The sequence below is a fragment of the Lissotriton vulgaris genome, chromosome 3_1 (assembly GCF_964263255.1).
Source record: "Lissotriton vulgaris chromosome 3_1, aLisVul1.2, whole genome shotgun sequence".
NCBI classification, from domain to species: domain Eukaryota; kingdom Metazoa; phylum Chordata; class Amphibia; order Caudata; family Salamandridae; genus Lissotriton; species Lissotriton vulgaris.
In genome coordinates, this window is record NC_141689.1 from 1,856,655,536 (window position 1) to 1,856,682,658 (window position 27,123).

General features: G+C 44.4%; 1 protein-coding gene across 1 annotated transcript in view; it reads left to right on the forward strand.

Annotated features, from left to right (window-relative positions):
* TMEM131L (transmembrane 131 like) overlaps window positions 1-27,123 on the forward strand; it is a 580,656-nt gene that overhangs the window by 234,510 nt on the left and 319,023 nt on the right. The window contains exon 4 of the mRNA XM_086962316.1: window positions 4,508-4,570. Coding sequence (XP_086818442.1) covers window positions 4,508-4,570 — 63 coding nt within the window. The remainder of the gene's footprint in view (window positions 1-4,507; window positions 4,571-27,123) is intronic.

The following is a 27,123-nucleotide window of genomic DNA, read 5'->3' on the forward strand; positions in this document are numbered from 1 at the left end:
AATTCGAACAGCAGATGTATAGAGTCGGAGATGAACAAGAAGAACTCGTAACCGTACAAGGGGAAATGTACAAATAACACTTCTAAGAAATTGTACAAAAAATAGTGATGATTGAAGCATGCATATATTTACAACCGAGTCGTTCCCTGTGATGTGAAGGGCTGAACATCCTTCTCTTCTGCATGCCTACCCAGATCACGCAGGTGAAACCATCTATATCCCTGGTGGGCGGCCCTTATCGCTTGCACACTTGACTTCCTGCGTTGGACACCACCTCCACATACTGAGCTGTCAAAGGGGCCAGACTATGAGAACTGGGCCTAGTACCCCTTGCCCTGCTCTGTTGAACCGTGAAACTATGCCCCTAAGCCTATGTAAATGCCACTTGCATAAATTGCAGAACTGAGGATTGCTGCCCATCCCCCCAGGGCTATTAGTGGGAAAACCCTCTGTCCGTGAGAGGAGTCGCTGCTGCCCACTGGTAATCCACCCGGGGGTGAACTGGGCAATGAGGTCCTTCGGAGTCTGAGCCAATGCCCAAATGTCCTGGATGAAAAGGTCTATTCTCTTGCCAAAAAGATGCAGCCCATCACAATGGAACATCTGCTCACCGTTGATTAGCTTATGTGTAATATTCCTTAGACAGCCAGGTCCTGTACACAGTTTGAACATTTCCACATTGATTCGCCGAACCTACAGATTGAGAGCCCTTAGCCCTATGCCCTCACCCCATGAGGTATCATGGGACCATGCAATGAAAACGTCCGAAAATGACCAACCCAACTAAGCAATATAAGTCCTGAAAAACCAAAGGCACAACAATTAGGTCCAGAAACTGTCTGTCACATCCTCTTGTGTCCTCCCCCAACTTCCATAGCTAAGGGATCCGAAGATCTCCTTCTCCACACCATCTGAAGGAGACATTCCTCAATGCTACCGGCTTTCGCCCACCAAACTTCTGCAACCAATATGCCATACGGTGTACAAAGGAGTGAACGATGATGCTCATGATTTTGGGAGGCATGGCTATTAAACGGCGCTTTGAGAGAGGGGCAGGTTAGCAGAAGCAGGATCAAGGAACAATTCTCACAGCAGTTCTAGGAGGATGTAGCATTTGAAATGTGCGGATGACCATCGCCCAAATCACTTTACTTCCTGTTGGGTAAAGCCCGCCCCAGATGCACAGGTTGGTGCCCCTATCCGTAATGAAGAGAGTAATCAGATGGATTAAACTCATTCACCCTGAGGGCAGATGTAAAAACGAATGAGAACTCGTAGCATGACAGGCAGTCACATTTGCATGAAAACTAAAGCCGACCTCCCAGGCCTGGGCGGTATGCTAAGTGGATCTTCAGACAGACCACCAGACGGATGAAAGAACCAGTAACTGCCTGAAGTTCAATGTAGGTTTCCTTCCCAACCTGACCCGTTTTGGACCTCCTAAGCCTGATAAGCAGTTTGTCCTGGACAGTGCATGCATTCCCCTATTGTAGGTCACTGGATTGATCCTGCTTAGATCTGCCCACTAGCTTGCTGACTCTGAAGGCGCCATAAAAAGCTGCCGCAAAAGCAGCCATAAACAGTGCTACCTCATAAGGCGAGCTGCATACCTTGTCCCCGGTGTCTAAGATGGGTACAAGTTTATAAACCTCAGGGGCCTCCTACCATCCCTGAAGGGTAAATCCAGCCTGGCCCTACCGGCCAAGGCCTTCCTAACCAGAAAACCTTTGCCCGGGTTCTGTACCCCTCGCAGCTTGGTAAAGAAACTGGTGGCCGATACATGGGAACTTGCACCTGCTCTACTCACACTCGATCCTCCTGTTGTGTTCGGGCTGCATACTGGTCTCGGCAACGCAATGGCGCAATAAAGAGATTGATACTGTGAGTTGGCCCAACTAAATAATCACCATTGCGACTCTGACCAAGAAGTGACATACTATTTGCATCCTCCAGGTTCCTGTCCCCCGCCCTCTGACTCTCAAAACAAAGACATTACGCCACCCTTGACATGGGCCAGTAAATCGCAAGAGCAGGGGAGGGGCTTGGATCTGAATGGGCCCCTGGCCACTTATGCTGCACACACCTAAGAGTGTATGCTCTTATAATTGTGATGCGCAAAACTGTGGAAATGGAACTTGCCAAGAATATTAACATTAAAAGTTTTTTTTACCCTGGATCCTACGTACTCCACTTCTATGTCACTAAAGATGTCTATGGTTTGCAGTCCTCCAGTCTAGCGAAAAATGTAAGTTACACCCCATAAACAGACATTAATTCCTTTTTGTGAAATTCCTAGTGTGATAGAGAACACATTTGTATTGTGCTTCAAACCACCTAGTACAGTTAATTTGTTTTGCAACTTTGTTTGAAAGTTGCTTTCCTGGCTGCAACATTATTCGGATTGCCATATCATGGATTACTACACCACAGAAGTATTCGTTTTAGGGTGCTAGGAGTTGCATTTATTACCTTTATGCTGACATGTTAGAGCTGCTCTTGAGCCACAGTCACCTGAACTTACAACCCTCCCCCTTTTTTATATGTCAACAGACTTGAACTTGGATTTGCTGATCCAAAAGAAACCTTCTTGGGCTCAATCTGCATCTGCCATAACCTTGCAGGGCTCTTTCCTTAGGTTAAAGTCTGTTGATCACCACATGAAAAGTAGGGATTTTATGATATTTAAACAAAGGGCATTTATTTGATCCCTCTACGGCAAGCATGATCCCCTGCCCGCAACCTAGCCCACTGTTTAATACAAAATAAAGACAATTTATTTAATAATCTCATGCATGAAAAGTTTATTATTAACTTTATTTCCATCCGATGGTCTTATAAACAATTTGACTTTCGAAACAAAAACAATGCCTTTTGAGGTTTATGGACATCTGTTTAGCAACAAACCTGTTCATTTTAGCTCAAATCTGAGATTAACTCTCCTCTCCGAATGGGCCTACTCTTTTTATGGTCTTCTGTGACAGTTCAACTTTTGCCAGACAATTATGTGAGAATCACCAAGAGTGGGGCTTTGGCTTCGTTCATATTGGGTCTGTGTACAGGGCGTGGCCTGCTTTTGTGCTCTTTAGGTTGTACACCTTTTAAGAGTACCTGTACAGCATGGTCTTTAGCCACATTCACTGGATGCAATGCACACACATCTTATGGGCACTGAATATGGCCCAGGTCCGAGAGCAGCATCTTTGTTAACAGAAATTGATTATGATCTATGTCTATACCTTTAGGGAACTATGCAACAAGAGGTTAGCGTGCGATCTGTCTTTGTGGATGGGTAGTATGCTACTCAAGGGGACCCCAGTGTTTGTTATGCATAATGGTTATAGTTTGTACAACAACTTGCTAATATTATGTTAAGGTTGTTAGTGTCGAACATGCCATGTACATGATTTATACTGTTCTATATGCATACTAGTAGTACATTCACTGTATTGCCTTTAGTCCAGTTCTGATCACAGTACATGAAGGCAGAGTTACATACCACTCCTCCTCCCTGGCTGCTGCTGACGCAGAGAATAGCCCCACCCCTGCCTAGATTTGGCTGAGTAAGTAAAAAATGTAATAATATTAAAATAGTATAATTATCATTTTATTTTTCATTTGCTGCCTTTCAACAGTGGGGAAAGGCTTCTCTATCATAACTGAGGAGCCACTCCTGGTAGCTGGTATAGCTAGCCCACAAGCAGAACTGTTTTTGCCCCTCCATAAACTGAGTTGGCTCTGCCTGCCACAGATGGATTTGACATTGCCTGCCCTAGAGCGGAGCTAAAATTGCTTGCCAGAACAGAGTTGACATTGATAGACAATCATTGGTGCTGATGTTAGCTGCTGGTATTAGAGCGGAGTAGACACTCTTGGCTGCCTGAGATCAATCAATCAATCAATCACAGACATTTATAGAGCGCACTACTTACCCGGAGGGTCTCAAGGCGCTTGGGGGGGGGGGGGGGGGGGGGAGTGCTGCTACTGCTCGAATAGCCAGGTCTTGAGCTTCTTCCTGAAGGAGAGGTGGTCTTGGGTCAGGCGCAGGTCGGGAGGGAGGGAGTTCCAGGTCTTGGCGGCCAGGTAGGAGAAGGACCTTCCTCCTGTTGTCGTTCTTCGGATGCGGGGGACAGCGACTGAGAGAATGGGAGGTTGGCAAAAGGTACATTTTGCAATTGACAGTTTCATCCAGAGCTATACTAATTTAGTGTGGATGGGCCTGGCATGATAGCTTGCGACTACTCCTTCAGGATACCCCTTGAGAGTTGACTGAATGTGATCTATATAGCGGATGCTTGTGGATAAAGATATTTTGGAAGGGAGCTCCTACCCATTTCCTATGTTTGGGAAAGCTAGAATGTTGTTATCTGTTTACTATGTTATTTGCAATACCTTGTCTTGATTTACATCTTTCACAGAAAAATGTATTTGCTCTTAAACATACTAGGTATATGTTCACTGTAGAAATAGATAAGAAAAATTAACCAAGTTGATATTTTTTTCTTTTTAGCTTTTCTGGACCTAGTGGGAGGGTCCTATATATTCAGCCTTCAGTGCTGGATTTTGGAGCACAGTAAGTACTTTTGCTGTTCAAATATTGTTATAAGGGCACTCGTACATTATGAATTTGAAGTGCATTTGGCATGTTGCATAGACCTACCCATTCTGGCTCCCTAGCAGCATGAATCAACTGTATTTTCCATGTTGTTTTTTAGCTCGCTGGCTTGTGACCGATGCTTTGTACAACTTGAATGTACGATTGAGAATATACCAAGTAATTGCAGTGTTTGGTGTGTTGTATCTAATCATTAATAGATCCTGTTTACGTTCGCTGCTGTTTAACACAAGCCCAGACCTGTAAATCGTTTTGGATACTTTGATAGTAGATATATATAGGATTATTATTTGAACACCAGTATCGCGTAAAGAAATTGTGTCTCCCAACAGAACACACTGTAGCTTTACTAAATGACATCAAGTCAGGAGTCAAGGAGTAGGGTTTTTAAACACTGTGTCCGTAGTATAACTAAAGGTTTCCCTGTGCTAAATATCTTGTGTGTGTCTCCGCGCATGTGCTTTAGTGTCTTCGTTAGGGCCATAACACCAGGTGCTTGAAGTGAGTACATTTTGTTTCTGAGGATTTAAGAATTTGGTGATGGTGTGGGGCATTGGGCGGAAGAGGGCTGGCTTTCTATCTTTGCTTTTGAACAGGAAGTAGCTGGGGATTTATTGACCCTGAGGATTCTCATTGTGAACCTGGTTCTGGCTCCACCTTGGAGCTTTCCAATCTCAAATAGGCCAATTACAAAGTAGCTCTTAACCATTTTAAAGAAGAAGATGGAGAATTTGATGAAGTGAGGACACAGAATGCCTTCTCTAATTCACAACCACGTTGCTCTTCCTATTTTAACCATAAAAGTCCTTTAAACTTGCAGGAGATCACCAAAGATATTTTCCTATATCATATAGATGTGATTTCTATGTTAATTACCCAGAGACCACTGGGAGGCCTTTTCTGTGGGCCCCGGGGCAACAAACCCGTTTTTGTGAAGGTGCTCCACAGGCAAGAAATTTATCACAAGGCTATTACTAACGTAATGGTCATCGCCGTTCTTAGTTCTGGTGCCTGTTTCCAACACTTTGAGAGGCTTTATGGGGGAAATACCAGATCACAAGGCAGGGCTTATTAAACCAGATGTAACATTTCTTGTACAAAGTAAAGGTTATGTTGCTTACTAATTTTAAATTCCACCCCCTTTGGGAATAGTGAGGATTACCTCGCAAACAAAGCCAAATAACATCAGACAAATGGATGCTGCAGACCATTTCCGATTCAAAAAAACTCACAAGGACTCCCAGAAACCCACAGTCTGGACATAAGATTGTGACTGAAGTTGATAATTATTTATTGTTAGAGAATGCACAAGGGCTCAACAAGGCAGATCCTGTGGAGTAAAGAGGTAAATGGTTATCCTTCACAAATATTTCAAAACCCTAAAGAAAGGCAGACCGTTTAGAACTATATCAAACTTGTTTCCACTAAGCAGGCACATTAGTGTTATCACAGTTCAATGTAACATTTATTTCCCCCAAAATTATTTATTGGCATTTGTTTCAACATTCAACGAGATCCACAATATACAACAGTACATGTAATATCACAGCATCATTACAGGTTAATCTATACTACTATTATAAAGTGAGAACTGGTAACCTTTGAGGCGGGTAAACTCGGGAACCACAGAGCCAATCCAAACACCAAATACATCATTGGAATTGTCAGGGTAAGCAGATGGACATAGGCTATATATATAAAAAAAAATATGTTATACGCGCAAAGTAACTTTTTTGGGAAAGTAGTCCCTTCGAAGTAGCGCCAGCTAACGACGTGCGTGCTGACATCACGGGTCGGCGGCCAGGAGCGAGGGGAGGAGTGGCCAGGACCGCGGAAGCCGGAAGCAACACCCTGCGAGGGCCGGAGAGATCACGCCATGCTCAGCGGGGCCCGTCGAGAGTTAGCAGAAAGGTCGGCAGTCAGGAGCACGGGAGGAGCGGTCAGGACCGCGGAAGCCGGAAGCAACACCCTGCGAGGGCCGGAGCGATCACGCCATGCTCACCAGGGCCCGTCGAGAGTTGGCAGAAATGGAAGTAAGAATCTGTTGACATGGAAAAGAGAGGAAATAATGTTGCGCAAATAGCAATGCAGCCCCAGAGAGGAACCGGAAGCGCGCTGCCTTTCCTTCTTCTGTCTTGGTGGGTGACTGTCGAGAACCTATTTTGCCTGTTATGATACTCGCCTCAGCAGAAGGAAAACTAAAAGTCTTGTGTGTCGTGTGAGGCCTGCCATGATGCGATCGATGCTGCCCCGAGGCGAGCTGCAGGCGGTGTTCCAGCGTGCCCACAACACATAGGCAGAGGAGGTGAAAGCAGGAAGTGAGCCGGCCACTCACTTCTTTAAATAGAAGGTAAAACCGCACTGGCTATGCATTCTTCCATGCCATAACCTGTCGGCTGCCCGACACCCTGCGAGGTCCAATTCACATGGGGTAAGAGTGGCCAGCAGCGTGGGGAGGAGCGTCGACATCGACATGCCCAGGGGAGCGCGATGCTGGTGAGTACCAGTCACCGAGCAAAGCCTACCCGGACAACGTCTGGATGGGTTGCTAGTATCATAGATAAATGTATGCTTATTTCTGTGTGCTTCCTCCTACCATCTCTGATCTTGCGCAATTTTTTGAGTTGTGACGACTTATGATTCGCTCTTAAGTTTCTTTGTATATTACTGAGAGGGAGTCGCCTTAGATCTACATGTAAACATGCGAAGAAAGCCATTCCATAAATGTCTAGTATTTTATGCAAAACTATGCTGCTTATATAACTAGTTACTTACCTTGATGCCCAGTGGGGTCCTTGTTGTCTATTCGTGCTCATAATGTCGAGTAAGTGTCGATGGCGTTGAGGCATGGGGTTAGGGGTGCTAATAGGCCAAGCGTCACACTTTGGGTGGTGTACCAACCCTGCCATTTAAGTTCAAGTTAACATGACACGTTGTTACCTCCTTGTAATTGGAAGGTTAGTTTATTTATTTTACCAAACATGTCTTTATTGAGTTTTACATGATACCAATAGTGTTAACCCGCACAAGTCTTAAGCCCACCATACAATTAGTAACCAAGTCCTAGACATAGGGCACAACACAACCTCTCCAGCTTTGAGACAAGATCATTAGGATAAATACAAAAAGCATTAACATCATATGAAACCGTAACAGTAATGCAACTTTCCACTGAAAGGCATTATCATCTTCTTACTCCTATCACCCTCCACATCGCTCCCCATTAGATTTAGTCATAGCAGTAGGCCCAGAATTGGGAAAGAAAAGTTGGAACACCCAGTTCAGGAAAGGGCTCTCGTGTATCATCTCACTCACCGAAGGCCAGTTGACTAGTCAATAGGCTATGGGCCCATATCACTTCCATTAGGAAGGTTACTTTAAAGTGACCATCGACCTATATATGTCAGTAACTTCAATATTCCCATGTCCAAGAAGGATATGAACTTCTTTAGCTTTTTGTTAGGTGAAAACCCGTACCAGCTTACAGTACTGCCCTTTTGCTATAATATATGGAATCCCAGAATTTACCAAATGCCTAGAATATGTAGCAGTTAATTTGTACAGTGCATTTATATTTCCCTTGAATGGCCAGCTGACTGATGAATGGGAGGTTGTTTAATTGTCAGAACTATTCAGAGGAATAGAAAATGATAGCATTCATAATTCGAGGTATATACAACATCACTGTAAAAGAAATGCTTTGTTTGTGAATTAGCACATTAAATCTGCATACCCTGTTGCACCGTTTTTCCTGAATCGGCATTAGGTCTAGAAAGTCAGGCAATAGTTATCAACAGTTACGCTCATGGCATCAACATAGGCCAGGCCAACGTGGTCATCTCATGTTCATGTAAATGTCAGTCAATCCACATTGGAAACTGACAGTCTAGTCTATAAGAACTTTATTAACAGCCCATCCAGGGTTAATAAAAAAAGCAGGAGTTCATGCATTAAATGTTCACTTGTATATTTGGTAAGCGATGGTATGTAAAGCTCTCAAATACCAGAAGGCTGCTTGGTGCTGCTAAACTACCCCAAATATGCATTGATACAATCAGATATGAAGTTAAGAGAAAGAAACTAGATATCTGCTTTTTAGAATTCAGTATAAATGAGCACGTTTAGCAAAGCTAAGTAGCAATTGAGTTGCTCTGCTTATTTATTTAGGTATTCTCCTAACCAATGAGTATAGTGAAAATGTACATGTGGCTCACTGCAGTGCTACACTCAAAAACAGGGAGGTTGCCAAATGCGTCAAATCAGTGCTTCATGGATGACGAGGAAAACAGTCTACCTCTATATTCCAATCCTTTTGTCTTGAGGGTGTTTACTTTGAAAGGAAGTAAAATCAACTCCGGTACATGCTGCCAAGTGAGGCTTGGGAGTAACCAAGTCAAATAGCCTTTGTAATGTGCTTTATTTATTAAGTATGATTTTGTTTTATGCTGAAATGCAGAGAGGGAGTTCCTCATTGCTATGTTAGCAACAACATTGCGCCTCTAGAAAATGTCTTCCAGCTTAACGTTTTGAAATGAGCCAGCAATAATCTACTCTCAGTGCAAATGCTGGAAACAAATTGTAGAAATAATCGGTATAAAATATATATTTTTCAATCTGTTGTTAGGTTAGTTTGTTGCATTGTACAAGAAAAACTTTGACCGTGACGCAGATAGTCCCATAGTTGCTCCTTTCACCCTCCTTGGGACACTTAACTTGACACTGACTCCCCCCTACTTCCATCTATTTTCCTCTATCGTACCATGTAACCATTCAATTTTCAAAGAATTGGCTACTTGTAGATTTTGCACAGGAGCCAGTTATGTTCTCTATGGTAAAACATTTTGATGGCTTTTATTTTTACTCAGTATTTATTTTATTATATCATCTTTATGAAGTCATCATCTCTTATAGTTTTTGAATGGTGTAAGACTAATATCCTGTTGTTCTTTTTTTATTTTCTGATGAATACTTGTAATCACAAATTCACCACATTGTGGATCTCCCAGGTGCCACACTGGATCCAGAAAACTTCAGCAGTAATACCTGTGAGCAGGTGAAAAGTGTGGCTCAAATGGTTAGATCGGCAGACCCTGATGCAGAGGTCCGGTCCGGGACCAGGGTTCAATACCCGCCTCGGTGGGTCTTGGGCTCAATTTCCTCTGACCTGATAATTCTCGCCTCGGTGCCTATTCTAATCATGGGTCCCACTCTGCAACTCTGGACAATAGCTTGCTTAATCTCCACAACGGCCCCAACAGCGCTGGGATGTCTGGCTTCACCTTGGGGGTGCCCAGGAGTGGACGTTCCACAGGGAAAAACCAGGAAGGGTTCCTAAGCGGTATACGGACAGCGCCGGGACACCTCCGTTGGAGGTAGCTGTGCGCTTTACAAATGGCATTTACATTTACATGTGGTGCAGTTGCAACTCCACCCTGCTTCTGGACAGGATGACACAGAGCTGCATATAAGTGGTTTCATAGCATGCTGAACTATGTTCCTAGCACCTGCTCCCAGGTCAGTCACCGCCTGCAGGGCCCGTCCGAGGTCCTCAATAATCTGTTCGAGGTCAGCAGATTTCGTAGGAGATGGTCGAGGTATGGCCTCTATTCGTGGCCAGCCTCTATTCGTGGCCAGCCTCATCATCTCCGCTGTGGTCTAGAGGGACCCAAAAGGGTCCTGCCTGCTCCGCAGCCGAGTCGTTTCAAAAGTGGTCCACTAAGTCCCAAGCATCTTTAGGGTCCAAGAAGAATGTGCAGACTCAATTTGACATGATTATTAAGGTGGGCCGGGAGTAACGGGGTACTGACCCCCATCTGGCTGAGTCCACACTTGACCTCTAAGAAGGAGGAGCCTTGGAGCTGGACAGTACGGATATAGCCCGGAAACAGCATTATGACCTTGTCTTCGACTCTAAGGGGACCAGTTTGTCTGGCTGCTCTCCGAATTGCATTGCGGTCTTTAAAATGCAGTAGGATAGCCAGCATGGGACGCAGAGGTCATCCTGGGGGAGGGCAGCGGATGGCACGTGGTGGGCCCTCTCAAATGAGAAGAACAGGTGAGACCAGAGAATGAAGAAAACAATTTGAACCAAGTCTCCAGATATGATAGGGGGTCTCCAGCCTCGACTCCCTCCGGTTGGCCCAGGATTGAAGATCCTGGATCACCGTCTGGTTGTCAGCTGCCAACGGTAGTAGAGAACCCAGCATTTTCTCCCCATCAGCAACCTTATCTGCAAACCTGCGGTGATCGTCTCGTAGGAAGCTCAGCTCTCTAGCGACCCAAGCCTGGTCTCCATGCAGACCTGGGAATTCTCTATTGCTGCTAGTACCCTGTCCAGCTTGCCAGACATTAAGAGCGGTGGGTATTGCCATGCATTGGCGTGTTTGGAATGGTCTAGGAAGGGTCCACCGCCTCAGCAACCCGCGCAGTCTGCCCATCTTCAAAACAGTTGTGGATGAGTACGGCAGAAGTGGGCAGGGACCTGATGGGACTGGCCGGCCGAAGGTAGAAGAGCTCGAATCTCCCAGGTGGGTTCTCTCCAAGGGGCCTAGTGTGGTCCAGTCCAACACCTCCGCCACAGCCCAGAGCGCTGTCTCTAGTTCTCTCTAGGTCTTGTAAGCCCTCAGTTCTCAGCTGCAGCAAAAGCTGTTAAAAGGAGGGGAGGAGGGGGCAGCAGGGGTCGCAGCATGCTGCTCTTCACATGAGTCCCAGCACCATCCTGGGAGCTCCCAAACTCCTCAGCTGATCTCCCAACCACGGCCGCCACGCCTGTCCACCGCCCCCCTCAAGCCTCAAACCAAGCGCCAAAACAATCTGAGGACAGGAACCCTCTGAGCGCTTCAAACCGGGCCAGCCCAGTCTTCTCTTTCAGACTTTAAAGGCCCGCCGCTGTACATACCCCCAGGCCTCAAGGCACTGGCCTCCCAATTGAGCGGGGGAGACTGTATGATCCGCTGCTCAGATGGCCCACCGTGCTATCAGGGCTTCTAGGGGACATCCAGCAAATTGCTGCGGGAGATGGTATTGCGGGGGCCAGGGCCACAGTCTCCCTGCCAACTCCGGCTGTGTGTTTCGCCCCTTCCATGGGCCCTAAATTGAGTACAGAAGTGAAAGGCAGCGAGCCAGGTCCCAGAGCCTGGTGGAACACCAAATCAGGCCTCACTTTTTTTTATCACCCGGGGCCGCCCTCCATGTGCTTTAGCAGGCCCCAAGACGCTGGCTCCCAGACACCTCAAGGGGGCTCGCCGAACCTGGCCGCTCGGGTGTCTGCTGACTACGGCTTCAGATCTGTGGGTAGGCCAACTGCTGGGTCTGCGGGTGGGCCAGTTGATGGGACCGCAGGTGGGCCGTGTCGCGGAGTGTGTCTATTGTTATGCCGGCAGTGCGGCCCAACGGGCCAAGGAGCCTGTGGCCACAATGTTGGGAGATTCGGCCCATCTCGGGCACCCGCTGCCGTCACAGCCATGGGATCGACAGGTGCCAGGGTTTAGCAGGCCCCAGGTGTCATTTGTAGCCCCAATGATAGCTCTTCAGCTGGTGTGTAGGCCGATGGTCGGAGCTCTACGGAGTTGGGACAGCCATCTTGGCTGGCAAAACCACTCCGATTTCCCCCCCCCCCCCCCCTCCCTCCAACCCCCCTTAGCCTTCTCTAACTTTGAACAACCCAAACCTTTTTTGTACCTAAATCAAACAAGACAGCAAGTTGAGCCTTCCAGGAGAATTTGTGGGCAGTATCCAGTACCTTAGTTGGACTGTGAAAATGGCTTCCCCATACCATTAGGCTTGTGGCTGTGCAGAAAAACCAACAACTGCAAAAACAGTTATGAAACATCCTTGACACTTCCATTTTTCACATGTGACGAGTTTCGTCTTCATGCAGCTTGAGTGTCTATGAAGGTAACTAAGCGAAGGAGAACAATTGGGTGTTCCCAAATCCGTCGAAGCTTTACTCTAGCACCGGCCGTGACTTTTGGCATCGAGTAAAGGGAGGCTGGGGTCTGCTCAGGGGCTTTCTGTACTTTTTCTGAAGGCCCTTGGAAGCAGACTAGGAATTTCCCTTTGTAGTGCAAACAGCTGAAATTAGTCCAAAGTATTTTAATGAAAATGCTTGGTAGAAGTGGTGTCGCCTATCTACATAATTTCCAATCGAGGCACCTTCCTGATCAATTGCCCACCAAATGCTGGGCAATACATTTCTGGAGAGGAATTATGCTTGGAGAGCGAGCAGGCATATCTCTACCAATCGGTACACCTCTACCAGTGTACCTTTTGGATGCAGTGAGCTTGGGTCAAAAAAAGGGATTGGGACAGTTTGTGAAACAGTCCATATTATTGTAGAGGAGCACCTAAATGAGGGTAAACAATGAGTTAAGGAGCTCTGTTAGTATAGGGGGAGAGAGTGGAAATGTTCTCATCCTTTTGTGGTAAGCCTGTTGTGTAGCTGTCAGTGCTGCCACGCTAGTTTCAGAAGCACTGGCCAGCTCTGCAAAGAGCCCATTAAAGCCTTCAGTCTCTAAGGGAGTGGGAGCCAGCCCAAAGAAGCCAAGGCATGGGAGCATTATAACCTATTAATGAGACCATTGGGGTGGATCCCGAACATTTTTAGGGCTGAAGGATGAGGAATGTTACAGCAGCACACGCAGCAGAAACTGGCTTAGCTCCACTTCCTGCCAAAAACCTCCTCAACATAGGTGTTCATTGGCAAATGTGATGGCTGTGCTCCCTGGAAAATGTATATTCTGTAACCCGAGGCATATGGAACGACTGCACTAGAACGTTCAGTAAATACCCACTTGTTCTCATCCACTTTTCTTAATTTATCTTAAAATGCCCTTTTTCTATTCCTTTATAAGATGTCTACCAAAATCCCTTCTCAGGGCTTTTTTCGAGCATAAAATTAATTAAAATCCAGCTGCATTGCTTTTCGTATGGTTCCTTGCTGAGGGGGCCCATTCTGACCTTTGCTTAGTGGATGTGTTAGGTCACCTTTGAGCCAGTTTGTGTTCCTGAAATGATAGTGCAATTTCTAAATCTTCGTAAGCTCTATAACTATTAGGACTTGCTTCTTGAGTGTATTTGTGAAATGTTTCAGTGGTTTCGTCTGCTGCCAAAGTGTTACCCATGAATAGAATACCTCTGTTTGATACGATTCGTATACCTCTACCATGAACGTATCCTCTCCTCCTGTAAGAGCGAGCCCATGGTGCTGTAACTTCTGTGTTACTGCATGTCCGCAGTTTAGTGGTATGACAACTGGTACTGGACTAACTATTTTAACAAATGGAATTCAGAGAAGTTCTACTCCTTTTAAAGGGTATTCCTTTTGAAGGTTTAAGCTTGAACAACCCACATACAACAATAGGGGTTCCTTATTTTGTTGAGGAGGAGTTTTTACAAAAACCACAGACATCTTTATGGTGGTGACTAGGGGTGTTCGGCACATGCAAGAAAACTCCTCAGGAGACCCAGTAAATGAGTGACTGACCTTGAACATTGGTGGCATTGTGTTGTACTTTTCTTACTAATTCAGTAAGATTATGCATTTGGGCTATATAAGCGTCAAACCTATGGGGACTGAGTCCTCTCATACCATCAGAATATGTTGACCTAGTTTATTTTTTTTAAATATGTGTTCGAGGCATATGGGCTGCAGATGGTACATTATGAATAGATCGCCATCTGGTGTTGGGCTCGGATGATTGCACTTGTTTTTCTCTTGGAGAGTCTTTTGTCTCTTGGCGACTCCTTTGGTTGGTAGTGCGCATGGGCATCGGCTCCATCCTTAGATTGTTTTTTTCCGCCATCGGGTTCGGAAGAGGATTGAAGCGCTCCAGATCGACTTCGGAAAGAAGTGACTTTTCGGCGCGTATTCCCTTTCCAATTCGACGGTATTGTTATCGAACGCAACTTCATTTCCATTCCGACGCGTTTCGACTCCAACATCGAAGAAAAACTTTGATCAACGTCGACGAACAGGAGGCCTTTCTCGACGTGGTCAATCCCGGAGTCCATGGAAAGGACTCCATTTAAGAAATGTCCAACGTGTGGTGCTAAGTTCCCACACAAGGACCTACACGAGGTGTGCAACCTCTGCCTATCGCCTGAACACGAATCCAGGGACTGCGAAGCCTGCGCAGCATTCTCCTCCAAGTCGACGATTAGAAACCGTCGAGCTCGAAGACACGAGGTTTCCAGAATGCAGTCGGAGGCGATCCCGGAGCTGTTCGAAGACCAGCACCTCGATGAAGAAGAGGATCAGGAAGATCAGTCGGGGTCAGAAGGGGACGAGTCGGATGTCGAGGAACTCGACGTGCAACAAACCGTGAGTGACGACGTCCCCTTACCAAAAAAACGACCCCGCCTTCGAGCCCGGTCAAACCGCAGAAAAAAGTTTCGGACGCCCCGCCTTCGGGCCCGGCGACGAAACCGAAAGTGAAACCGAAACTCTCGATCCCACACCATGTCGGATCCGAGAAGCGGTCGACAATGACTTCGACGCCGAAGCTTCATGCAAGGGAAAGCTCGGCATCGAAACATTCCATGTCGAAACCGAAACATGATTCGGCGTCGAAGACTCACTCGACACCGAAAAAATCGGAATCGAGCAAACACTCGGTGCCGAAAACACCGAAAATTGACAATCGAAAACAAAGGCACCTTTCGGAACCAAAGGCTTCGGTACCGACACAGGAGCAGCAAACAGATCACAAACAAAAGATTTTGTTTATCGATCCACAGACTGGCAAAGTAGTGACGAAGAAGAGGAAGAATGAACAGCTAGAAGACAAACCTCTTCCTTCTAAAAAGAGAACACTGGGGACAAATACAACTCCTGCTACTTCTCCTCGACCTAAAGTCACACCCTCTTCTCCTATTCCTCACACTATGCCAAATATTCCCCCACCTTCTACACCAAGACCATCTACACCTCTGTCAGATGTAGACAGTGATACAGGGGAGGGAGAACCTCAAGGGGATGAGGACACTATCCCAGATGAGGATGATCCATTGGAAAATTATGATGCAGGGTCAGATGATGACGACCCAGAGTTATATCCCTCAAAGCATTCACCACCTGATAACACAGGGTTTGTACAGCTCATTAATAGGGGGCAGCACAATATCATAAGGTAGATCTACATACAGAACCTCAGGTAGAGGATTTCCTATTAGAGACACTCCCTACTGCACAAAGAACATCAGGTACTCTACCTATGCTGAAGGGTCTTCTCAGTCACACAGCAGACCTATTCAAAGACCCAGTGAGGGCTAGGGTGTTAAACCCAAGAATTGATAAGAAATATAAGGCGGCTCCAAAGGATCCAATATTTATCAAAGGGCAGGTACCTCTGGACTCGCTTGTAGTTTCAAACGCTCGCAAGAGAGCGAACTCATTATCTACAGGAGAGGCCCCTCCACCTGATAAAGAGTCAAAATTATTAGATGCATCAGGCAAAAGAGTGGCATCACAAGCAGCAAATAGCTGGCGTATAGCCAATACACAAGCGCTACTGGCACGTTATGACAGGGCACATTATGATGAGTTAGAAAAACTCATCACACATCTCCCCAAAGAACATCAGAAGAGAGCAGATCAGCTAATACAGGAAGGAAAGATAATAACTAACACTTCCATTAAGTGCGCCCTAGACGCGGCAGACACTGCAGCAAGATCCATCAACACCAGTGTCATGTTAAGGAGACATGCATGGCTTAGAGTCTCAGGGTTCAAACAAGAAGTACAAACATCTTTATTGACCCAACCCTTTGATCAAAAGACACTTTTCGGCTCAAGCACAGATGAGACCTTAGAAAAGATGAAAAAGGACACAGAAACGGCTAAGTCAATGGGAGCATTACAACAGCCAACACAAAGGGGTTCCTTTCGTAGATCCACCTATAGAGGGGGCTCAAAAAGTACAGGAACAAGTCAGCAATCCACCTCTTTTACGCCAACGTCACCCAGAGGTAATTCAAGAGGTAGTTACAGAGGTAACAACAACAAGGGTAGGGGTCGCGGAAATAATAACAACCGCAACTCCCCAACCCCAAAACAGTGACTTAATACAACTTCCCCCAGACCACATAACACTGGTCGGGGGACGTCTAGCACAGTTCCTACCTGTCTGGGAAAACATCACATCAGACAAGTGGGTGAGACAAATTATCCAACATGGTTATTGCCTAGAACTCACTGCTACCCCACCAAACATCCCCCCCAAACAGCGTCCAATGAGTCAAGACCATCTGACATTGTTAAAGGAAGAAGTACTATCACTACTACAAAAGCATGCCATAGAGAAGGTTCCAAAACATCAACAAGGGACAGGAGTATACTCTCTATACTTCCTAATCCCCAAAAAAGACTGGTCCCTAAGACCAATCTTGGACCTCAGACCTCTCAATGCAGACATAAATTCGGAACATTTCCACATGGTCACGCTCCAACAAGTACTTCCTTTACTGAAGAAAGGGGACTTTCTTTCTACACTGGATCTAAAAGACGCTTACTTTCACATCCCAATCCACAAAGCCCACAGAAAATACCTAAGGTTTGTGGTGGAAGGACAACATTATCAATTCAAAGTCCTTCCATTCAGTGTCACAACAGCACCAAGAGTGTTCACAAAATGCCTAGCTGTGGTGGCAGCACACCTAAGAAGACAACAAATACATGTCTTCCCTTACTTGGACGATTGGTTAATAAAGGCCAAGTCACAAGAAGAATGCCTTCACAACACACAGAAGACAATTCAATTGCTGCACCACCTAGGGTTTACGGTGAACTACAAAAAATCACACCTACAACCAAACAAAATTCAACAATACCTGGGGGCTACTATAGACACAGAAAGAGCCAAAGCATACCCCAATCCAATCAGGATACAGACAATGGTCAAGTTAATACAAAGATTTCAACCACAACACTCACTCCCAGCACGAGTGTTTATGCAGCTGTTAGGCATGATGTCCTCCTGCATACTACTAATACCACATGCCAGACTACAAATGCGTCCACTACAGGAGTGTCTAGCGACACAGTGGAATCAGGCTCAAGGTCAGATTACAGATCTGGTGTTGGTAGACGACCGTATGCATCGCTCTCTGAAGTGGTGGAACACAACAAACATTTCCAAAGGACGGTCGTCCCTAGAACCGATTCCACAAGCGATACTGACAGCGAACGCATCGCTCTCCGGATGGGGAGCGCACATGGACAAATACTCAGTGCAGGGGAAATGGAGTGTGCAGCAAAAGAAACTGCACATCAACTACTTGGAACTACTAGCAGTATTTCTAGCACTAAAAGCTTTCCAGATGCAAATAACAAACAAGGCAGTCCTGATCATAACAGACAACATGACTGCAATGTATTATATTCAAAAACAGGGGGGACACACTCTCTCCAACTATCCAGACTAGCACAGGACATTTGGAGATGGGCCATTCCTCAAAAGATCTATCTGTTAGCAGAACACCTACCAGGAGTTCAAAATCAGATAGCAGACATCCTAAGCAGAGAGTCAGAACAAGTACACGAATGGGAACTGCACAACCAAATACTGCAGCCATTCTTCCAAAGATGGGGACAACCAGAAATAGATCTGTTTGCCAATCATCAGAACGCAAAATGCCAAAACTTCGCATCCAGGTACCCACACCACAGGTCCCAGGGCAATGCACTATGGATAAATTGGTCCAACAAATTTGCTTACGCTTTTCCCCCTCTCCCACTAATTCCGTTAGTGGTTCGGAAACTGCAACAGCACTCAATGACAATGATACTAGTAGCACCCACGTGGGCAAGACAGCCGTGGTTCGCCACGCTACTGCAACTCTCACAGGTGCCACATCAAAAGCTAAAATTATTACCCATGCACCTCACACAGAACCATGGAGAAATAATGCACCCAGATCCCAAACAATTGAACCTAGCGATCTGGCTCCTGAGATCATAGAGTTTGGATACTTAGATTTACCTCCAGAATGTATGGAAATCATTAAACAAGCAAGACGTCCTACCACCAAAGCATGCTATGCAGCAAAATGGAAAAGGTTTGCTGTACACTGTAACAGTAACCACATCAACCCTCTGGACGCATCTACTAAACAGATTATTTGCTATTTACTACACTTGCAGCAATGCAACTTAGCATATACCTCAATAAGAGTGCATCTCGCAGCTATAGCAGCGTACCTACAAAACAGGCAACATCTTTCCCTGTTTAAAGTACCAGCAATTAAAGCTTTCATGGAAGGACTCAGAAGAGTCATTCCACCAAGACTGCCACCTTCCCCAGTCTGGAATCTCAACATAGTACTTACAAGACTAATGGGACCACCCTTTGAACCTATGCATAGGTGTGAAATACAATTCCTCACATGGAAGGTGGCCTTCCTCATAGCTATCACTTCACTCAGAAGAGTAAGTGAGTTACAAGCGTTTACAATTCAAGAACCATTCATGCAGTTACACCAAAACAAGGTGGTTCTTAGAACAAATCCAAAATTCTTGCCTAAAGTAATTTCAGCATTCCACATCAATCAGTCAGTGGAACTACCGGTCTTCTTTCCAAAACCACAGACGGTAGCGGAAAGGGCCCTGCATACATTAGATGTCAGAAGGGCAATATTGTATTATATAGAAAGAACACAAACTTTCAGAAAGACAAAACCGCTATTTGTAGCGTTTTCTCCTACACATAAGGGCAATCCCATCTCCAAAGCAGGCATTACCAGATGGATTGTAAAATGTATCAGATATGCTACTTAAAGGCAAAGAGAAAATTAACTGTTCCTCCTAGAGCTCACTCTACACGTAAACTAGGAGCATCTATGGCATTTTTGGGAAACATTCCACTAGATGACATATGCAAAGCAGCTACCTGGGTTACACCGCATACCTTCACAAAGCACTATTGTGTAGATGTGCACACAACAAGGTAGAGTGGGACAAGCTGTACTAAAGACTTTATTTCAGACTGTTGCAACGGACACAGGCGACCACCACTAGGGAGAGAACTGCTGTATAGTCTATTCATAATGTACCATCTGCAGCCCATATGCCTCGAGCGGAATATGCTACTTACTAGTATGCATCTGTTCTTGGCATAGAGGGCTGCAGAGTGGTACATGCCCTCCCAGCCTCCCCGGAAACCTGTGTCTGTTCCAACAATATCTTATTTTGATACACTTACATGGGCATTTCTATCTGTATTCTATCATACTACTCCATCTAACCCTACTATGGCAAAACAATCTAAGGATGGAGCCGATGCCCATGCGCACTACCAACCAAAGGAGGAGTCACCAAGAGACAAAAGACTCTCCAAGAGAAAAACAAGTGCAATCATCCGAGCCCAACACCAGATGGCGATCTATTCATAATGTACCACTCTGCATCCCTCTATGCCAAGAACAGATGCATACTAGTAAGTAGCATATTCCTTATTGAGTTTTTAAACAGGGAAAATAAAACAGGACAATAAAATGAAGACATTGACATATTCCAAATGACATCATCTACATGCGGCAGTTCAATGATCTTACATCGTAGTTTCATGCTAAAAAACAGAAGGGATAAAGCGGCCAGTACAGCAAACAGACGAGTGGTCCCGCCCACAGAACGACATAGAGCCCCTTATCTGCGATATCTCTACCCTGGTGGGAAGTAACATGAAATATGTTGACCTAGTTCCTGGCTAGCTTACAGTGTGCCATCTCAACCCATAAACCTTACAGGGTACCCAGTGATGTCTGTACCTTAGAGCATGACAGACCTAATTCCCCCAAGAAAATTGTAGAATCAGATCTAACCTACGTTGTTAACTCGGGCATGCCCAAAGGGAGACACTAGAAATACACAAATTGACAATTCAAACATTTATTGAAGCAATTGGATTCCTGTGTAAAATACGTGTGTTGCAATTATGAATAGAAGAAACAAAAGCATAGTAACCTGCAGTGCAAGAATGGTGAATATGATGAATAATTCAACCATTATAATTGTTGCATTGATTATATGAATACATATTATTGTACTCCTACCTAGCACTACCTACCCTATAGAGAATAGGGTGGATGCGATTCTGTCAGATAACCTAGTTGTCTAACTCCCCATTTACCTGTGTGAGTGTGTCATCTGCTAGCTAGTCTTGATGTATACCGGGCTGCCGTCCCTCTCAGGATAGAGGGCTAGATTTCAGGGACGGGCGGCCACGACAATCCATCAAAATGCTCCTCTGCCGAACAGAGGCTTGGTGCAGTTTATATGTTAAGACTAGACCCATTCGTACTGTGCCTAATATCTGATCTGGCTGTCGCTGATTCTACCCACCCAGAACTGTTGCAGAACAGACAACAAGAAACAAGGCCAATTTGCGCAGTGTACACAGTCCTTGGACAGAATGTTCGAAGGTATGATAATGTGCCTACAAAGTAATGTATTTGTAAGCAACCCTTTTCTGAGTACACCTTGTCATACTGGTGCGCAAGCAAATGTGTGCTAAATCTCCGCGTTTAAAAGGATCCACTTTAAACGTGAACATGTAAAATGGAAGTGTTTGTGCACAGGGCCTATTAACCTCACAACACATGCTCAGGTCACTTTTTCGTGCAGCTATCCGATTTAGAATGTGCAATAAATGCAAGAGCAGTGAGTGGTATGGCACTTATGTATAGGCATTATTTATAGCTTAATCAGCTGATTTTACATTGGTTAAAATGTGTCTACCTTTAATAATAATTTAAAAAATCCTACATACATATTCGGAATCTCCAGAGGATGGTAGTAGTCCTTTGAACACTGTTACGTTTTGGTGCACTCTGCCTTAGGTTTGACTCTACTCAATGGATTATTTGTAGGGATTAATAGTTATTTCAGTAATGTACATTTGTGGGGAACATTTTTTGCTCACTGAATGTTTGTGTATCATTGACCTAAAGCAGAGAGGTTATACTTCTCCCCTTAAATGTCCAACTGTTTATTTTGTGCTACACCGTCTGCTGGTCAATCTCCAAGAAACACCCACTTTTAAATAAGGGGGATGGATGCTTTGCATTTTTCAAATGTGTTCACTTGTGTTGTAAGACAAATAAGTAACCATCTTGAAAGGCTTAATAGATTTAGTGGAAGCCCTAGTATCCAAACAAACACACATCTGCAAAATGAGAAGTAGTAATACTTGACATGAACAATTAAACTTGGAAACTTCACACTCAATCACTAGATGCTTCCACAGAAAACTTACCAGAAATCCCCAAGTCATCTTAAAAAAATCAGTTTTATGAAACTCTTCCCAGGAATGTTATTTATGCTTAAGAAGGTATGCTACCAGGAACGTTCAGATGGTATGCTACCAGGAACATGCTTTTTGCCTCATTAAAACCACGTTCTGCAAAAATCAAAAGCCCAATCCAAGTCATAACGGATTTCCTCAGCTAACTGCAACAAGTCACAACTGGTACCTGAAGCTTTCCAAGCCACTGAGAATTACTTACTGCCATGCGCATTAGTAATGCTATTTCTAGTTGGCAGGCATTCCTACAGGAAAGGATAGTCCAGGTCAATTTCAATACTACATTGAAGATCATGCGCATATTTAGTTTTCAGGGCCAAATATTCTGCAGATCGCAGTGCAGCCCCTCTTTCTATGTTCATCACCACTCCACTAGCAATAGACAAGAGTACAGTCCTGTGCGTGGTGATAAGAGCGGGAGCCTCCCTCTTCGTCCCCCCCCCCCTCCCGGGGGGGGGGGGGGGGGGACGAAGAGGGAGTAGACTGTGATAACCAGAAAACGGTAGAATTAGCTATGCTCCATCCCATATCCTCAACCATCCAATCACCTCGAGGTACCATGTGTAAGAAACTGTTCTGCTGTGCATTTGGAAATCCTAAAACGATGATCAGTCTTAGCTTTTTAAGTGGTGTCAAGAATGAGGCTGACTTTATATTGATTTGCACGCCTTTAAAAAGTAGATCACTTCTCTGCAACTGTATTTTTCAAAATAAATAGGAAGTTTGCCTACTTTTTTTTTCTTAAGTACAACTTCTGTGTCGCAAGAATTATGGTCACCTAGCACCTTCTGACATTTGCCCATCCCTGGTGTCAACCAGCACATTGAAACAAACCAGCGAAAATGCTCTCCAGCGTTCGTAGTGTTCCGCTGGGGCACAAGTTTAAGAATGTAATCTCTTTACTTGTAAAAGAGTGTTCCGTGCCACATGGAAAGCCCCTCTTGGGTTTCTGGCTCTGTTGTGCCAAATCCTCTCACTGTCTTTTGTTACGTATGAATTTTTAGCAGTTTGGAATTAGTCCTTTATAGATGATTGTTGCACTTATCCCACACTTGTCAGTGGGGATACATTTTTCTAAAGTACTGTGGGTCTCGCGGGATGTGTGCCTCTTGTCTGCCAAACCACTCTCCTTCCATGTACTGTTAGGTTCCCTTTGAAAAGGGCTGTCGGCAAATACTAATACATCACCTGGATCTTTGTAAATAGACATACGACACAAGATCCTGGTTAGGCCTGTTCTATTGCAAGCATTAAGAGCCTCATAGAAAACCCTTGCGAATCCACATGCCAAGTGGAATGCATTTCAAATACACATAGCTCGGTGTCTGCTGAGGCACACTATACAAACGTCGCTTTGTTCAGCAAAGCAAGCTGATTCTAAGATGTGTATTAGAGCTTTGGAATAACCAAGTACGAAGTCATAAAATGTACTAGCAGACCAGCACACATCTGTGCAATATAAATGTGACCAATATATTTACAGTTAACTTGTTATCCAATATTTATTGGAAGGACAGCCGTAGTAGCTCAGATGTATCTGTATGTGAAGTGTGGTAGGCAGCAGTAAGATGCTTCAGAGTGTTTTGGGTGTTGTGACGAGGTAAATACAAATGTAGAAGTGGATCTTGAGAGGGTGTGGGGGGTAGTGGAGTTGCTATGTTAAGAAATTTGACAACACCCCAGACAGCCAATGTGCATATGGTAAACAAAATCCTTTGTGAGGATTGAACATTGTAATTCAAATGACCTACTTAGGCAGAGAGGTGGGTCTGACCTTGGGTATCCTTCCATCCAGCAATGCACAGTTTCCAGTGAAGGGTCTATTGAATAGCTTGGGAATGTGGAGTGCCATAAGTCATAAGCTGAATGGAAGAAATGGCTTTACGGGGACTGGAAATATTTGCTTCGTCCATCTGGAGAAGTTCCTGGCCCAAGAACAAAAACTGTCATTGCTTATAAATCCTTGATCAAGAACGTAATGTATGGGACATGTTCGGTCAGATGTTGAAAACCTCAGAGACTAATACCAGGCATCAAATAATCCGTACATCAAGGTCGATTTGCCAGACAAATAGTAAAATAAAATAATTCATGTTTCAGATAAGTCCTTCTCTTACACCGAGCAAAACAACTGTATGCTTATTGGAAGCCAATTCCTACAACGCAATGTGTCCTTTTGAAAAATATTGGACATCTGCCAGCCTTGCTAATAAAAGCCAACAATCAAAGTGTAATATTTCTACTTCACTTTATAGAAGAATTCACCTTCCTGACATCTCAAACTGATTTGTCAACAATAAATTAGAGTAACTCACCACTGGTAGCATAAGGGACCGGCCAGCCTGTTTTGAAATAAGGAATGCTGAACCTGCGTATGGTCGTGACTAGAGAGTAATCAAAGGAGCTCATAGTGTAAATTGTTTGGCTGGAGGGGTTATTCACCTGCAAATTCAAAAATGTTTGTTTTCTTTGTCATCCCAGTGCAAGAGATGCCCTTCTGGGAAATATGTATGTGCAACTTAACTGTGTTTACAAACGCGGATCATCGTTTTGACAATTCAGGGCCCTCCTGTCAGCACTGGTAGGAAAACACTTTTCCAGTGCAGGATGTAGTTTAATAAATGTATTAGTCTTTTTGTGTATGACAATTTCACATGCGCGTTAGCGCAGAACACCTATAAGTAGGTCATTGAAAGTTTGAACTCCTGGATTTAGTTTGGCTTATTGTTTCCTGGCACCATACATACCCACAGCGATAAGTCTTTAGCCACATGGTGCTTTTATATGATCCCCTTAGGACTGCAGTGATCATAGAATTTCTCATGTCTGGTTGATGAATTGATTATACCTGTCTCCCCCATGAAGCAGCATTGAGCTTTATTTTCTTTTCTGTCATACACATTTTAATCTTAGCAACAAAATGCCTGTATTTTGCCTTGTATTTTTAGGTCAGTCATTAGCTAAGAATTTAGATTATAGTAAAATTGTATATCTTTGTCCATTGATCTGTTATTTTGCCATTCACGTTTTCCTTTTGCCCCTACAGCATCCAAGTTGTTATGGGTCGGCTTACTTCAAAGTTGGTTAACTTCATTGAGTCGCCACGTTCTGCCCTTTCACGAAGAGCACATGAACACACAAAGTAGGGCCCTTCAGTGCAAGAATCTATTTTGGCAATGTGTCGTTGTTGAGACCCATAAAACGTTTTTTTTTTCCTTCTTAGGTGCCCCTGAGGCAGCGCTTTCACTGTCTCTTCGAGTCCTGCTCTATTCAGGAAGGACATGAAGCTCTTCCCACTTTCCGACCATCTTTTTAATTGGTTCCTCTCTCTGTCCTTTGTAAATGGTGTCTTTTCATTGGTAAATAGGCTTAGTAGTTCTTCCTTAGTACCGCCTTTTCTAAACTCCCAGGAGGACACCCCCCTATGACGTGTTGTTACTCGGTAGGCTTTAGTTAAAACCTCTGGGCACTATTTTCTTAAATAGCTTTTGGCCTGCCTGCCCTTTCAGGCACGACACACTCTCCCTCAATGCTTTTTTTTAAAATGTATTCAGCGCACCGTGCCTCATCAATAATATTGGTGGCTGCGCTTTTCCTTGATTATTTGCGGGCCGAACACAGCCACATGCCTTTCTTTTTATGTTTATATATGTTTTTTTACAATGGCGGACCCGCTCTTTAACTTTATGCATCTTAAGCCACAGCGCGGGTGCGGCAATTGCTTTGAAAGTAAACAAATTGAAATAAAATTGCATTTTTTTTGTGTTTACTTTTGAAGCAATTGCAACACCAAGTCTTTAGGTTAGATGTTGAAAGCTAAAGCATGGATGCCGCCATTGTAATAAAAGTTAATAGAAAAAAGTGCCATTTATTTTCGACTTATTTACAATCGCGACACCCACGCTTTAGCTTTCAACATCGTAAGCTAAAGCCTGGGTGCCACGATTGCTCCAAAAGTAAAGAAATAGATTTCTTCACCTTTTAAGCTACCATGGCACCTGGGCTTTAGCTTACCATATTGAAAGCTAAATCGCAGTTGTTACAAAGGTCTTGCATTTGCGAGAGTTTGAGCTATTTGGCAAAGCTTTTTATTTGTGTGTACAAAACCTGCAAGCGTTTAAACACATAAATAAAAGGCATTATCATTTACAATGCCAACAGCTCAAGCTCTCACAAGTGCGAGACCTGTTGCATTGCAAAGGCTATTTTTAAGATTGGCGTGGACTCTGCAGGTCCCACAACAATGTTTCACAAAAAGTGTTGCAAAAGAAAACGAGCATTGATCAGCCACACGGTTTGCTGCTAACCCCAGACTGATTGGCTTTGCTAATGCTCATTTTAATTAGTGTCTTAAAATCTTTTGGACTGCAGTGGTGGCTTTAGAAAAGTGTAGCTTGTTAACTTTGAAAACAGTTTTTTCTGTACTCTCCACTGGGCCATTACTTGAATGTAAGTTGTGACATTTGGATGATTTCTTGTGAGGGAATAGTTGGTATGGTTTGTTGCAAAAAGTCTCCTACCAAATTGCTAAAGGGTACCGTTCTCATCTTACACCTAAAACTTGAAACTGCATAAACCTGGTATATGACCTATGAGATGTCAAGACTTAATGTGTGAAGATTCTCGATATGACGAACAGGAAGTTCTGCATAACTTTTACCAGTAGTCTGTCATTTTTCTAAAATATTGTGGAGTGACTGTGGCTTAAAGCCCTCAGCCTTTCAGTTTCTCACATGCGGCTGCTAAGCACCTGCCACTGACCTTGGTCATTGTTTGACAGTCTTAATTTACAGTAATTCCTCTCAGAATGTTATCTATGGGTTTATGCCCATTGCTCGGAATCCACGTGATTCTGATAAATGCAGCTTCTTGCTTGGTGGCTGCTAACCCTGAATTGCGGTTGGCTGAGAAGAATATCTCGTGTGAAATTATTCTGGTAAAGGGTGTGTTATCTTTTGTGTTTGCAAATGTGCATTTTGAGGAAGAGGGGAGCAGCGCAGACCACTGACACCAGGTTTGTGTAAAAAATGCTGCTTTATTGAAACAGGTGCACATCACAAAACAACCTTGGCCTTTGCCTTACAACAATACAGCCTCAATATACAAAGTTAATCACCTATGTTAAGCTACCCCTAAAATGTCCCCCCTCACCACAACTTACTTCAGCAGTATCGTACATGCTCCAGAGCCGGTCGACTGCAACTGAGATCTTTA